This window comes from Scyliorhinus torazame, chromosome 3 (assembly GCF_047496885.1).
Source record: "Scyliorhinus torazame isolate Kashiwa2021f chromosome 3, sScyTor2.1, whole genome shotgun sequence".
Classification (NCBI taxonomy): Eukaryota; Metazoa; Chordata; class Chondrichthyes; order Carcharhiniformes; family Scyliorhinidae; genus Scyliorhinus; species Scyliorhinus torazame.
The window spans coordinates 101,891,921-101,907,845 of NC_092709.1; the positions used below are offsets into that span (position 1 = coordinate 101,891,921).

Here is a 15,925-nt window from a genome sequence, read left to right on the forward strand (position 1 = left end):
GCTATCCACAATGCTACCGCGCTGCCCGCGTAGGTTTCGAGATCAGTTTATAGGTTTTTGTTCAATTAGTATAATTTCTTTGTATTTTTTTTAACCTGACATGTATTTCTTTAATCATATTTCTGACCCTATTTCAAAATTCACAAATAAGATCATCAAGGGGAGAAAAGGTATCTGGTTTAAAAACCGTAACAGTTTTTTTTCCTTTTGGAGTGAATAAATCCCAGTTCATGGATTTTTTCATGATTGCAAGATTATTTTCTTGCTGTGATTCCTTTGATCATCCAAAATTGGCAGGGTAGTTCTTTGGGAAAAGCTTGAGTGCAAGTGCCTTTTAGAAATGTTCCATCTCTATTTTTCTATTGATTGGTAAATATATTGATAATAGAAAATAGTTATTCAAGTTAATCTTGGTTCTGCAGGAGGATTTTGAGGCAATTTTGGAAACTGAACCTTAATTATTTCTAAGTTACGAGTCCGGATGTGTCCATTTTTACTTTGCGTTTTTATAAAACCGCATTACAGCATCGCAGAATCTTTACAGTATAGGAGGAGGCCAATTGGCCCATCAAGTCTGCACTGGCTCTCTGAAGGAGCATTCTACTTGTGGTCATTAATGTACATTGTAAAAAGTTATGGTCCCAGCACAGACTCCTGAGGCACACCACTAGTCACCCGGCAAATCACGTCCATATGTTCTGGTCGTGCCCGGCACGGGATGGGTTTTGGAGGGGTTTTGCGAGGACTATGTCCAAGGTGGTGAAAGCCCGGGTCAAGCCGAGCTGGGGGTTGGCATTATTGGGGTAACGGACGAGCCAGGAGTGCAGGAGGCTAAAGAGACCGGTATTCTGGCCTTTGCGTCCCTGGTAGCCCGGCGGAGGATTTTGCTATTATGGAAAGATGCAAAGCCCCCTAGTGTGGAAGCTTGGATCAATGACATGGCAGGGTTCATCAAGCTGGAGAGGATAAAGTTTGCCTTGCGAGGGTCTGTGCAGGGGTTCCTCAGGCGGTGGCAACCATTGCTAGACTATCTCGTGGAGCGTTAGGAGGAGGTCAGCAGCAGCAGCCCAGGGGCGGGGTGGGGGGGTTTCTTTTGGGGGGGCGTTTGGGTGGGTGGGGGGGGGGGCTTCCCTAGTGGTGCTTTTAAATGTCATATGGTGGGTTATTGTATATGGGGGAAATCCAATGTATAATTTTTGTTTGTTGTGTTCTTGTTTCCTTTTTGTTGAAAATCGGTTGAAAAATTTGAATAAATATATATTTTTTTAAAAATAAAAAAAATTCCTATCCATATGACTCCTCTTCAGAGCTAAAGAGATGGAGTAATCTGCTGGGTATATATTGTGTAAGAGGAAATGGAGCAGCTGGAGTAGAGTAGAATACCAGTGACTGATGGGAACAAGGAGAGATTCCAACAAAGATGTGTTCAGTCATGAGACAGGAAGCATTAATGGCAGTGTGAAGGACTAGAGAAGTTGCTAGCAGTAACATAAAGGTAAGGTATGGAATATGTTAATGAAAGAACAAAGGTCAGTGCTCAGTGAGAGCAAAGCTAAAGAACAGATGACAGATGGCCCAGAGGGGGTGGTTTACATTGGGGCAAAATAATATTTTGGATATCAAACAAGGGTCAAGATTGAGGAGAAAGGCCATATTCTAAAGTTGTTGAACTCAATGTTGAGTCGTGAGGGTTATTACACGCCTAATCGGAAGATGAGGTGCTACTCCTCCAGTTTGCATTGGGCTTCACTGGAGCAGACCAAGGATGGACATGCGGGCATGAGAGCAAGATGATAAGTTGAAATGGTAAGTGACAGGAAGGTTGGAGTCATCTTAATAGTGTGGATGGGGAGACTTCCAGTTGCGGCTATGTGCGACTTCATTCAGCTCCGCATTCAGCGGCTCCCGCAAAAACGGACTTTTGGCCTCTTTTCAGGGCCCCCAACGGCACTTTTTCAACGTTTCCCGGTGTGGGAAGGAGATTATAACAATTCCCCGATAGTATATGGCTTTTACTGGGAGCAGGGCGACTAAAAAGGTGGTGGTGGACCTGAAGAAGGTGTAAGGGAAGAAGAACAAAATGGCGGTGGGCGGAGATCAGGCAGCGTGGATGCAGTGGGCGCAGGAGCAACAGGAGGGTATCCAGCGCTGCTTCAGAGAGATTAAAGCGGACCTGCTTGAGCCGATGAAGGCTTCTAGTGATAAGCTGCTGGAGACACAGACGGCCCAGGGGGGTGGCGATCCGCGAGGCCCGACAAAAGATCTCCGACAATGAGGACGAGATCTTAGGCCTGGCGGTAAAGGTGGAGGCGCACGAGGCGCTCCACAAGAAATGGCAGGAGCGGTTCGAGGAGATGGAGTATCAGTCAAGGCGGAAGAATCTGCAGATTCTGGGCCTCCCGGAGGGCCTATGTGGTCACCATGTTGAACTCGCTGATGGGAGCGGGGTCCTTCCAGGGGCCCATAGAGTGCTGGCGAGGAGGCCCAAGGCTAACGAGCCTCCGCAGGCGGTGCTGGTGTGGTTTCATCGGTTCGCTGATCGGGAGTGTGTGCTCAGGTGGGCCAAGAAGGAGAGGAGCAGCAGGTGGGAGAACGCGGAGGTTCAAATATACCAGGACTGTAGTGCGGAGGTGGCGAAGAGGAGGGCCGGGTACAATCGAGCGAAGGCGGTGCTGCACAGGAAGGGGGTGAAGTTTGGCATGTTGCAGCCGGCGTGACTGTGGGTCACCTACAAGGACCGGCACCATTATTTTGAGTCTCCGGAGGAGGCGTGGGCCTTTGTTTAGGCCGAGACTTTGGACACAGATTGAGGGTCGGGATGGGCATTTGGGGACTGCGGTTGATATGTTACTTTTTGAAGGGCGGGGGGGCCCTTTGCTTGTGGTTTATTTTTCTTGGTGTTTTTCTCTTTCTGGTCGGTGAGGGTGGTTAGGGCGGGTTGGGCACTACTGGTTGGGTTGGTCGGGGGGGCTCTTGGAGGGGGGTAAGCAAACGGAACAGGGGTAGATGGCCGGCGTTGAGATTGGGCCCCGTGGGGGAAGGGGAGGCTCGAATCGGGGGTGAGGGGACTGGGCCTGTAAAAGGAGCTGCGTCAGAGGTGGCGGGGCCGGGTAGGTGGAAAACGCGGGCTTTTTCCCGCGCTGAAGACTGGAGGGGGCCGGGGCGGAGAAGCGAGGGTTGTTTCCCGTGCTTAGAATGGAAGGGGGAGGGGGAGAGCCTGTGGATGGGGAACGGAAGAGGAGGGTGTGTCACATAATGGGAGGAGTCGAAGGAGAGGCGAGAGTGCCCAGGGTCAGCAGGAGTCAGCTGACTTGCGGAAGTGCAATGGGGGGAGTAAATCAGCTAGGATGGGTCCTAGGAGGGGGGGAGAAATCGAGTTGCTGCTGCTATAGTCAAGGGGGAGCTGGAGCGAGTTGGGGGGCTCGAGACGGGGGTCTGCCGCCGTGGGGAATGGGCCGGGCGTGGGGTGCGGGCGCATGGCTGGCCGAGGAGGGGTTACGGCTAGTCGGCGGGGGAGGGGGCAGGTAGTCCCCTGATCCGGCTGATAACCTGGAATGTAAGGGGACTGAATGGGCCGGTTAAGCGTGTTCACGCACCTGAAGGGGCTCAAGGCGGATGTGGTTATGCTCCAGGAGACACACCTGAAGGTGGCAGACCAGGTAAGATTGCGAAAGGGTGGGTAGGTCAGGTGTTTCATCCGGGACTGGAGGCCAAAAATTGAGAAGTGGCAATCTTGGTGGGAAAGAAGGTGTCATTCGAGGCGTCGAACATTGTGGCAGACAATGGCGGTAGGTACGTAATGGTAAGTGGTAAGTTGCAAGGAGAGAGGGTGGTACTGGTCAATGTGTTTGCCCCGAACTGGGACGATGCGGATTTTATGCGGCATATGTTGGGTCAGATCCCAGACTTGGAAGTGGGGGGTCTGATAATGGGGGGAGTCTTTAACACGGTGCTGGATCCGGCACTGGATCGCTCCAGGTCTAGGACGGGTAGGAAGCTGGTGGCGGCTAGAGTGCTGAGGGGGTTTATGGACCAGATGGGCGGGGTGGACCCTTGGAGATTTGCAAGACCGGGGGCTAGGGAAATTTCATTCTTCTCACATGTCCATAAGGCTTATTCCCGAATCGACTTTTTTATTTTGAGCAGGGCGCTGATAGCGCGAGTAGAGGATACCGAGTACTCGGCGATAGCCATTTCGGACCACGCCCCGCATTGGGTAGACCTAGAGCTGGGGGAGGAGAGGGACCAGCGTCCGTTGTGGCGCTTGGAGGTGGGGCTGTTGGCGGACGAGAAGGTGAGCGAGCGGGTCCAAGGAAGTATAGTGAGGTACCTGGAGACCAGCGATAACGGGGAGGTCCGAGTGGGGATGGTATGGGAGGTGCTGAAGGCGGTGGTTAGGGGAGAGCTGGTCTGCATTAGGACCCACAAGGAGAGGAGGGAGCGGGGGGGGAAGAGGCTGGTGGGGGAGATGGCGAGGGTAGACAGGAGGTATGCGGCCGTGCCCGAGGAAGGATTGTTGAGGAAGAGGTGCAGCCTCCAGGCTGAATTCGACCTGGTGACCACCAGGAAAGCGGAGGTGCAGTGGTGGAAGGCCCAGGGGGCGATTTACGAGTATGGGGAAAAGGCAAGCCGGATGCTGGCGCATCAGCTTCGGAAGCGGGACGCAGCTAGGGAGATCGGGGGAGTTAACGACAGTGGAGGGAGTGTGGTGCGGAGTGGGGTTGGCATCAATGGGGTCTTCAGAGACTTTTATGAGGATTTGTACCGATCCGAGCCCCCACGGGAGGAGGGAGGGATGGGCCGCTTCCTGGACCAATTGAGGTTTGCGAAGATGGAGGAGGGACTGGTGGCGGGATTGGGGGCCCCGATTGGGCTGGAGGAGCTGGCCAAAGGGATAGGAAGCATGCAGGCGGGGAAGGCACCAGGGCCGGACGGTTTCCCGGTCGAATTCTATAAAAAATATATGGACCTGTTGGGCCCGTTGCTAGGACCTTCAATGAGGCAAGGGAGGGGAGGCCCCCGACGATGTCCCGGGCACTGATCTCCTTGATTCTGAAGCGGGACAAGGATCCCCTGCAGTGTGGATCTTACAGACCGATTTCGTTGCTAATGTAGATGCCAAGGTGCTGGCGAAGGTCTTCGCCACGAGAATTGAGGATTGTGTGCCACAGATCATCCACGAAGACCAGACTGGGTTCGTGAGGCAGTTGAACGTGAATGTGCGGAGGCTTTTGAACGTTATCATGATGCCAGCGAGGGAGGGGGAGGCGGCGATAGTGGTGGTGATGGACGCTGAGAAAGCCTTCGATAGGGTAGAGTGGGGGTACCTGTGGGAGGTGCTGAAGAGGTTTGGGTTTGGAGAGGGGTTTGTCAGGTGGGTTAGGCTGTTGTATGAGGTCCCGATGGCAAGTGTGGCCACAAACAGGAGGAGGCCCGAGTACTTTAGGTTGCACCGAGGGACGAGACAGGGGTGTCCCCTGTGCCCCCTGCTCTTTGCACTGGCGATTGAACCCCTGGCTATTGCACTGAGGGAGTCTAGGAACTGGAGGGGGTTGGTGCGGGGTGGGGAGGAGCATAGGGTGTCGCTTTATTCGGACGACTTGCTGCTATATGTGGCGGACCCGCTGGGGAGAATGCCGGAGGTAATGAGGATCCTTAGGGAATTTGTTTTTTTTTCGAGCTACAAGCTCAACATGGGGAAGAGCGAGCTGTTCGTGGTTCACCCAGTGGACCAGGAGAGGGGGATTGGCGAGCTCCCACTAAAAAGGGCGGAGAGGAGCTTCAGGTATTTGGGGGTACAGGTGGCCAGGAGCTGGGATGCCCTGCATAGGCTTAATTTCACAAGGCCGGTGGAGCAAATGGAGGAGAAGTTCAAGAGGTGGGACGCGTTGCCGCTGTCCTTGGCGGGTAGGGTGCAGTCAGTCAAAATGACGGTGCTCCCAAGGTTTTTGTTCCTGTTCCAGTGCCTTCCCGTGTTTATCCCGAAGGCCTTTTTTAGGCGGGTTAACAGGAGTATAATGGGGTTTGTGTGCACGCGAGGGACTCTGTGGGTGAGACGGGTGTTCCTGGAGCGGAGTAGAGATGGGGGGGCTGGCGCTGCCCAACCTCTGTGGGTACTACTGGGCCACCAATGCGACGATGGTGCGCAAGTGGGTGATGGAGTGGGAGGGGGCTGCATGGAAGAGGCTGGAGACGGCGTCTTGTGTGGGTACGAGTCTGGGGGTGCTGGCAAAGGTGCCGCTGCTGCTCCCTCCAAGGCAGTATACCACGAGCCCAGTGGTGTCGGCTGCCCTCAAAATCTGGGGGCAGTGGAGGTGGCACAGGGGGAGAAGTTGGGGCCTCAGCGTGGACCCCAATACGGGGGAACCACCGGTTCGTCCCAGGGAGAACAGATGGAGGGTTTTCGGGGTGGCACAGGGCAGGGATACGAAAGTTGGGGGACCTGTTTGTGGACGGGAAGTTCGCAAGCCTGGGTGAGCTGGAGGAGAAGTATGTGCTCCCCCCGGGGAACACCTTCAGATACTTGCAGGTAAGGGCGTTTGCCAGGCAGCAGGTGGTGGAATTCCCACGGCTGCTGCCACACACAGTATAGGACAGGGTGCTCTCTGAGGGGGGAGGGTGGGAGTGGGGAAGATCTCGGAAACTTACCAGGTGATGGAGGAGGAGGCCTCGGTGGTGGAGGTGAAAGGTAAGTGGGAGGAGGAGTTGGGAGAGGAGATTGAGGAAGGGACGTGGGCAGATGCCCTAGGGAGGGTGAACTCTTTCTCTTTGTGTGCGAGGCTCAGCCTCATACAGTTTAAGGTACTGCACAGGGCACACATGACCGGGACAAGGATGAGCCGGTTCTTTGGGGGAGAGGACAGGTGTGTTAGATGCTCAGGGAGCCCAGCAAATCACACCCATATGTTCTGCCCAGCCCAGCGCTGGAGGAATTTTGGAAGGGCGTGGCGAGGACGGTGTCGAGGGTGGTAGGATCCAGGGTCAAAGTGGGCTGGGGGCTCGCAATATTTGGGGTGGCAGAGGAGCCGGGAGTGCAGGAGGCGAAAGAGGCCGGTATTCTGGCCTTTGCGTCCCTGGTAGCCCGGCGAAGGATTCTTCTTCAGTGGGAGGATGCGAGGCCCCCAAGCGTGGAATCCTGGATCAATGATATGGCGGGGTTTATTAAGTTGGAGAGGGTGGAATTCGCCTTGAGAGGGTCGGTACAAGGGTTCTTTAGGCGGTGGCAACTGTTCTTAGACTTCCTGGCAGAACGGTAGACATTGGTCAATGGCAGCAGCAACTCGGGGTGGGGGGGGGGGGTACTTTATTCTTGTTTTTGTTACTTACACTGGAGGGTCTGAGGGGGTGTATATACCTGCTGTGTTAAGTCGGGGTGTTAATGTTAACTTATTATTTATGTACAGGGGGGAGGGGGCATGCTTTTCTAGACTGTGTTTTGTACTTAACCCTGTTGGGTTCCTCCTTCATTTTGTTATTGATATTTTATGAAAACCTTAATAAAAATTATTTTAAAAAAAAAAAAGTGTGGATGGGCGGGGCGGGGGGGGGGGTTGTTCTGCCTTCATATTGGGGAAGTGGGAGAGATTATGGGAGCAATGTCTTAATGTCGCTTATCAAATGCTAAAACCACCTTTTTGTAAATATCACCTTGTTACGAAATGTAAAACTTGACTTAAAAAGCTGTCTAATGTGCACACAATAACTTAATGATTACATTTGTTTATACTTTTAGACATTTGACAAATGTTTCCTGGGATCGTCAGAAACAGCAGATGCGAATCGGGTATTCTGTGGGCAACTTGGAGCAGTTTATGTCTTTGCTGAAGCTCTAAATGCAGCACAGATATTTGCAATATATCAACTTGGCCCTGGATATAAGGTACTCTAACGCAAGGATATAGTTTGAAGATAACTGACATTTTTGCTTTTGTGAGATGTGAGTCACTAACTTGGTTGCCTTTAAATAAGTGGTTACTGTGGAATTCAAATCAATTGCAGCCCTTAATTCTGATTAATAGCTGTAACATAAGACTATTTCTTGTGACGTGACAATTTTTAGTATTCTCTAAATTAAAGGCAGTTAATAAGGTGCATCATGGATACTTTATATGGTAGCACACATGCTGTACTTGGAGTCCTCGCAATCAAATTTAGACATGTTCATAAGACAAAATATTAATGTGAATTCATGGGTGCTGTCACACAGATTGAGTAACAAAAGCCACTGGTCTTGTACCCTAGTTATGTCATATAGATTCAAAAAATGTTGTGCAAAATATTGCATAACGGTGTAATAGAACATTTTGAAACTGCGAATTTAATCAAGTATTGCTGAAAAACGAGCCATTTTTATGTGAAAGCTTTCATCTTGCACTTGTTAGGATAATTTGCAAGAGTGCGAAATGTAAAGGAAAATAATTTATAATATTTTCTTCCATGCCTTAATGGACTCCATCTTGCACTTAAATTCGCCTTTGAAATGGAGCAGTCAAACAAACTCCTTTTCTTGGTGTTCTGGTTGAGAAGTCGTGATGGAGGCTCTCTATCATGGTCTACTGCAAGCCTGTCTTCACTGGCGTTGGGATTCTTGCAGTTCCATGCACTATAAGATTGGTCTGATCAGCAACCTTGTAAATAGGGCCCAAGCATTTGCTAACCACGCAAACTTGATGTTAAAATAGGGCGCATCAAATGGCTATCCTGATGAGATCATTTTGTGCTGTATATCGCACACACTCAGTGGATTTCAGGCCATCACTTTTGACCCTGTAAAGTGTCCAGTCTACCTCCGATTATCTCAAAACTTTAAGCAACAGATGTACCTAGCTGTTTCATGCTGCTAGTATTCACCATTAACAGGATGCTGCCATCTATCCAAAAAGTTGTTCAGGCTGTCACACACATGAGTAGTGTGATATATGAATTTCAGTGAAAGTATGATGCTCGGTATGTCCCAAATACTGGTTGATCGTATGAAATGGCATGTTCTTTCCGCAATTCGCAATAGGCAAGATACAGTCTGTATCCAACCAGCCCGTGCCTGCAAAACTCAAAACAGTGATCAACTTGAGATATGATTTCATGATTGGACAGCATTTGCTAAATAACTTCCAATGTACTAAGAATTACACTGACAACCAATTTAAGATTGTCAGTCAGGCTTGCAATATGGTGCATTTGTACATTTTGGAAGCTATATATATATTAATACACCAGGCTCTGTTCTTTGCAGGCGGAAATAACACACATTGCACCTGTTTCAGCTAAACAAAATAAATGACAGCTATTTGCTGGTTCATTCCTCAGGGGTCCCTATCAGTTAAGCTACCTGGTTAAATTTCAAACAATGCTTTCCAGTTAACTGTAAGTCACCATCTACTGCATTCTCTATGGCAAAGTCTCTACAATCCGAATCCACTTACCAACCAATCAATACACTGTTTTCATTCAGTGTAAATTGTTCCCTTTATATTTGGTATTCTTGTGAAATGGCCTGATGAGTGCAAAGCAAAATGCTTTGACAAAACATGTCTATTTTTTATGTGACTAATAAATGACTAACAAGACATAAGCCAACATGGATTTCAAAGAGGAGGATATTCTAGACCAACTTTATTGAATTATTTGAAGTAGTAGCAGAAAGAGGAGATGAAAGTAGATCAAATGTACATGGGCTTTCAAAAGACTTTTGATAAGGTACCACATGGGCGATTCTTAGCAGAGGTCAGAACATGTGGAGTTAGGGCACAATTACCAGAATGGACAACAAATTGCCTCAAAAGAGTAAAGATTGGAGGTTAACAGTAGTTAATCAGACGGGTAAAGGCGGGTAATGATGTTTCACAGGGATGGGTGGTGGGAAAACTGATCGCCATTTACATGGTTTGGATGTGGGCATCAGCAGTACATAAGGAGATTTTAGGGCAGATGACCAAAAGTTTGGTCATAGAGGTACTGTTTAAAGAGTGTCACAAAGGAAAGAGGGATAGAGTGGGAAAGATTTTAGGAGAAAATTCTTTAAAGAAGATTTTTCCACTTGTGTGGGAGTCCAAAACCAGAGATCATCATGAGAAGATAGTCGCTAATGAATCCAGTAAGAAATACAAGTGAAATTTCTGACTCAGAATGTGAGAAATGTGAGAATAGAGAATTTGTGACTATGTTGAGGGAATGATGCAAATAGCGTTTTAAGAGGCATTTAAGGCCAAGTTAGATAAATACATGAAAGATAATTGCATGATCTGGCGCTGGGGTGAGTTTAAATAAGGACACTCAAGTGATGCAAAAACACCAGTAAAGACCTGTTGGTTTGAATGGCTTAATTGTGCGCTGTTAATTCTATGTAATATTGTGCGAGTAAAACAACTGACTTTTGTGGACACATTGGCATCTGTGACAATTGCACATTGGTTTTATGAAAGTGCCGTAGAGTGGCCTACTTGAATCTTGTGTTCACAGTTAAGTAGAATTGAACTGTATCTTCTAGTAACATGCCTCATGTGTACTTACAAGTTAGGAACAGGAGTAGGGTATTTGGCTCCTCAAGCCTGTTCCGCCAGTCAGTAAGATCATGGCTGATCTGATGTGGCACCAGCTCCATATTCTGCTTACCTCCAATAACCTTTGACTCTCCTTTTAGTCGAGAACAATATTCAGTGACTCTGCTTCCACCCCTCTTGGGGGAAGAGAGTTCCAAAGATTCATGACCCCACCGTCTGAGACAAAAAAAAATATTCTCATCAGTTTTAAATGGGTGACCTCTCATTTTTGAAACGTTATTAAACAGTGTCCCCTAGTTCTAGTTTCTCATAAAGGGAAAAATTCTTTCAGCATCCACCCTTTCAAACCCTCTCGGGATCTTACCTGGTTAATAAGATTACCTCTCTGTCTTATAAACTCCAATTGATACAGACCCAGCACGCCCAACCTTCCCTCCTAAGATAAACCCACCCCCAATTCTAGGTATCAGTCGAATGAACCTTCACTAAACAGCTTCTATTGTATTTATATCCTTCCATTAAGAAGGAGACCAAAACTACAGAGTACTCCAGATGTGATCTCACCTATGCAACTTAACAAAACATCCTTCCTTGCAAGTTCCATTCCTCTTGAAATAAAGGATGACATTCCATTTGTTTTCATAAACAGCAGCTGTACTGCATACATTTTTGTGATTCAGGTACCAGGGCACGCAGATCTGTGTATTACAGATTTCTGAAATCTCGCTCTATTTAAATTATATAGCGCTCTTCTATCCTTCCTGCCAAAGTGGGCAACTTCCATTTCCCCCATTATATTTCATCTGTCTCTGTTTCTTGTTTTCTGCATTAAGTACATAAATAACCCTGTGCAATACCATTGTTTCACCCCAGGAAACCTAATTGAGCTTTCAATAATATGCCAGTGGTATTTTAGACCAAATTTGGAATTTGGCAAGCGTTTTCAGGACATTTTCGTAACATTACAGGTAAATGTAAGAAATCCAATGTATTGGATTTCACTCAATACCAGACAGTCTAGCTTTCAAGCCTTGTTAAGCTGTGGGAAATGAGTTGATCTATGTCTTACTGAATTGTAATTTCTCTTTTTCTAGGGTACTTTCAAATTCAAGGCCGAAAGTGACCTCCTCCTTGCTGAGCACCACAAATCACTGCTCTATGATGGCAAGCTGTCTAGTAACATTGCATTCACATACAATCCAAAGGCTACAGATGCTCAGCTCTGTCTAGAATCCTCCCCGAAGGATAATCCATCTATTTTTGTTCATTCTCCACATGCTCTAATGCTTCAGGTAAAAGCCAAATTCTTTAGCTGCATTGTACCAGTAAGAGTGCAGTAAGCATTTTTTGTGTTGGTAAAATAGATAATTAGCTGAAAAATACAAAAGTTGGGGAATTTTATATACAAATTTTTTTCTGTGGCAAAATGTCATAATTGAGGAAATAAGACAATTTGGGTGTATGGCAAACTTCTTGCGTGTGAATTTTAAAGGTACTATCATCACCTCTACAACTTTGATTTTTATTTTATTTCTACTTGAAATACTGGTATGTGTATTGCTAAATTAAGATTTAGCTTTTAATTTGGTCAAATGATCTATTTCTGTGAAAAAAATATTTAGATGCAAGATTGTCACTTGAGGATTTTGTTGAACTGTGACAGGCCATATTGGAGCTAGAAATTTAGGATAATAAGCTCAACTTTAAAATGAATTACAAGATTTTTCATTCTGGTCAAAGTATAATAATTAGTTTTGTTTTTAATGTTTTATCAAGTTTTAAGAAAATCTAGATATATTCAAATTTTTCCCCCTCCCATTTCCAAAATATTTGGGTAAAAATACAAGTATACAGTTAATATTTGATAGTTTTTAATTTTAAACTTCTTTAATAGGATGTCAAAGCTGTTGTAACACATTCTGTACAAAGTGCGATACATTCCATTGGTGGTGTCCAGGTGCTTTTCCCGTTGTTTGCACAGCTTGATTATAATCAGCATTCTTCCGATCAAGTTGACAGCACTGTATGGTAAGCGAATTTGAGGCATTTTGCGGCCTACTCAGGGATTGATTATTCATTACCCGTAGGACCCTGTGGATATATTAACAAATTTAATAGGGAATTCAGTACACTTGACGCACAAGACGTCATTTGGCTCATCATACCTTGTTGGTTCTTTGAAAGAGCAGCTGTGTTTAATCCCATGTCCCCACTTTTTAATCTTTAATCCAGTAAATTTCACATCTTTGATTACCTGTTCAACTCGCTTTTTAAAAAAAAAAATTTTTTTTAAATTGTGAAATTTGTTTCCTCCATTTTGCTAGAATCTTTGAGATCTTGCCAATTTCTGAATTAAAAATTCTCACTGTGGGCGGGGGCTGGCCAATCATGTTCACATGTTTTGGGGATGTGAGAGGTTGAAGAGCTACTGGGATGTGGTGTTTGGGACCCTATTGAGGATGACGGTGTCTGAGGTGAAGCTGGATCCCACGTTGACGATCGTTGGGGTTTCGGAGGTGAAGGAGCTGCTGGAGGGGAAGGGGGCCGATGCTGTGGCCTTCGTCTCTCTGATTATCCAGCGGCTGAATTGGAGGTCACTTACACCACCGGGAGTTGCAGCTTGACTGATGAGTTTCTCTGGTTGGAGAAAATTAGAAGATAAAATTTGCCGTAAGGGGCTCAGAAGAGGGCCTTGAGGCATGGTTGAGGCCGTTCATGACGATATTTGAGGAGCTGTTCATCGCCGGGAGGGATGTACAAACCGTTAACTTAATGTTTTGTTGGGATGTTGTTTTGCTGTTATTGTTTATGTTCAGAATAAAATATCTTTAAAAAAAAAAAAAAATTCATCAAAGACTATCGCCTATACAGAACATAATCCATTGAGGTTTCTGGTGAAATTTAAAGATCAAATGCAAGACTGTTTAAATGGAGTTTATTGCTACAACCATTTAACTTGAAAATTATATGAGTAGCAGGAAGAGCAAACTTAATTGCAGATGCTTTGCCATGACTTTGAGATGCAAGAAGAATGGAACGTTCAAAGTTGGGAAAGAAAGACTGAAATGGACTGTACTGATCTTTAAATCTGCATGCATAAAAATTACGAGATATGTATCATTGGGTAATCGTGTTTAGTAATCAGTGTTTAAAGTTGCAAAGGCTTTGGAAAATGAAGCCATCTTTTCATATTGTTGCTTCATTTTTTTAAGGGGAGAGGTGTGAATGTAGGAAAATTGTTATATATTATATGTTATGCTTTTTTGTAGTAATGTTATTTAAGAACCCTGGGTTCAGATGCATTCAGGAGGTATGTCTGCTAAAGCTGTGATTAAGGGGTCGTAACGATGAAGTAATAAATAATTTTAACTATTATTTTTATTTGCATATAGATGGCTAATGGAATATTGTTTCTCTGGGGTGTAGATAGTTTGAAGGGTTGTGTTTAGTCCTAGCTAAGCAGGTCATGGGACATCTCAGTGGGAGGAGACTGGAGGATTCCTTTTGCTTGGGATACAGATTATGTAATTAATGGGAGTAGCCAGCTCTGTCTGTAGTTTTGCAGTTTGCCATAGGATAATGAGTCTGCCAAAAAGGATTTTCAGGTTGTTCCTGAAAGTGTATGTCTCCAAAGGTATGCACAGAGAAGCAAGTATCCCTGATTTGTTAACTGTATTTATAAGTGGCATTTAAAATGTATTGGGTTTCTTAATTTGAGTATATAGTGGCAGGTGTAGATAGGGAGTTAGTTTTATTTAAAACCTGTTTTAACTGTGTTAATTGGAAAGCTATTACTGTGTTGCTGATGTGGTTGATTCTGTGTTTAAGTTAAAGTTTGTTTTAACATAAAAGATACCTATTGGTCAGTGTTATCACTCCTGTGGATTAGTAATCTTCCCTCACAGTCTTGCAAATTGCAAATTATTGGAATTCGCATAGGGGAGCCCTAACACAAGAATACTGAGTGAAGTGAGTATGGAAATTGTGGAGGAACTGACCATAATTTTCCAGCAATTCTTAGCGACACATTAGAGGACTGGAGAAATGCAAATGTTTACATCCCTGTTCAAAAAAGGGTGTAAGGATAGGCCCAGCAATTACAAGCCAGTCAGTGTAACTTTGGTAGGGAAACATTTAGAATAATTTGGCATATAGAAGCCAGGGCTTTATAAATAGGCCCGTAGGGTACAAATGCACAGAAATTAGAGAATTTGTAGAAAAACTGGCTTGGCCTCAACTGGAATATTGTGCACTATTTTGGACACTAGACATTGGGTATGATGTGAAGGCATACAAGAGGGTGCAGAAAACATGTACAAGAATGGTCCCCGGATGAGGAACTTCAGTTACAGAGATATTTGGAGAAGCTGGGACTGTTCTGCTGAGAAAAGAGAGGGTTGAGAGGAGATTTGACTGAGTTACACAACATCATGAGGAGTCTGGCAGAGTAGATCAAGGGGAATCATCCTAATTGATGGAAGGATTGTGAACCAGAAGATGTAAATTCAAGGTGATTAGCAAAAGAAGCAATGACAACATGAGGAAAAGCTTTGTTATAGAATGAGTCATTTGGATCTGGAATGCACTGCTTGAGTGTGTGGTAGAGTCAGTTTCAATCATGACTTTCAAAAGTAAATTGGATCATTATCTGAAGAAGAAAAATTTGCAAGGCTATGGGGAAATTACTTAGATGAATTTCTCTTGCAGACACAATAGGCTGAATGGCCTGCAACCATTCTCTGATTGTATGTGACTTACCCATTTTCAGCAATACTACTCTTTTTAGTAGATCTTTTCTATCTATTTGTAACTCATCTATAACTTCCCTTTCTTTTAGTGTAAATTTCACTTCATTTGCGAAGACAGATGCAAAGTGCTCAGTTAATACTCCTGCCTTGTCTTCTGCTTGTGCACAAGGATTTCTTTTTGGCTCCTCATTGGACCCAAACATTATAAAATGTTGAAATTTAATTTATTGTTACCCATCATTTGTTTCTCATTACGTCTCTTTACCTAATGTATTAACATTTTCAATTCCCTCCTGTAATTTCCCTGGTTATTAATCTTGTACCTAATATTCATCAAAACCTCATCATTTTATTTTAATTTTAACTTTATTTCTTTTGCAATCCAGGGTGCATTAGTTCTGCATACTGTACCTTTTCCCTTCAAAGTGGTATGCTTATATTTTACCTAAAGACTGCCTGAAGAATGCCCCCAATTGTTTTGTTACAGCTTTACCCTGAAGTTGCTTTTTCAAATCTGTCTGTGCTAGTTCCCTTTTTAATTCATTGAAATTAGCTCTTCCCTAATTGACCTTTTTACTGTGGATATTCTCTGGTCGCTCCATAATTACTTGCATCCAGATTATGTTGTGGTCACTGTCACCTGAATTATCCCCAACTGCTGTACGCTACTTGCTCTAC

General features: G+C 45.4%; 1 protein-coding gene across 2 annotated transcripts in view; it reads left to right on the plus strand.

Moving 5' to 3' along the window:
* LOC140408621 (lipopolysaccharide-responsive and beige-like anchor protein) overlaps positions 1 to 15,925 on the plus strand; it is a 1,704,725-nt gene that overhangs the window by 130,802 nt on the left and 1,557,998 nt on the right. For both annotated transcript variants that reach the window (XM_072496077.1, XM_072496078.1), the window contains exons 8-10: positions 7,733 to 7,879; positions 11,594 to 11,791; positions 12,394 to 12,527. In XM_072496077.1, the coding sequence (XP_072352178.1) occupies positions 7,733 to 7,879; positions 11,594 to 11,791; positions 12,394 to 12,527 (479 nt within the window). The remainder of the gene's footprint in view (positions 1 to 7,732; positions 7,880 to 11,593; positions 11,792 to 12,393; positions 12,528 to 15,925) is intronic.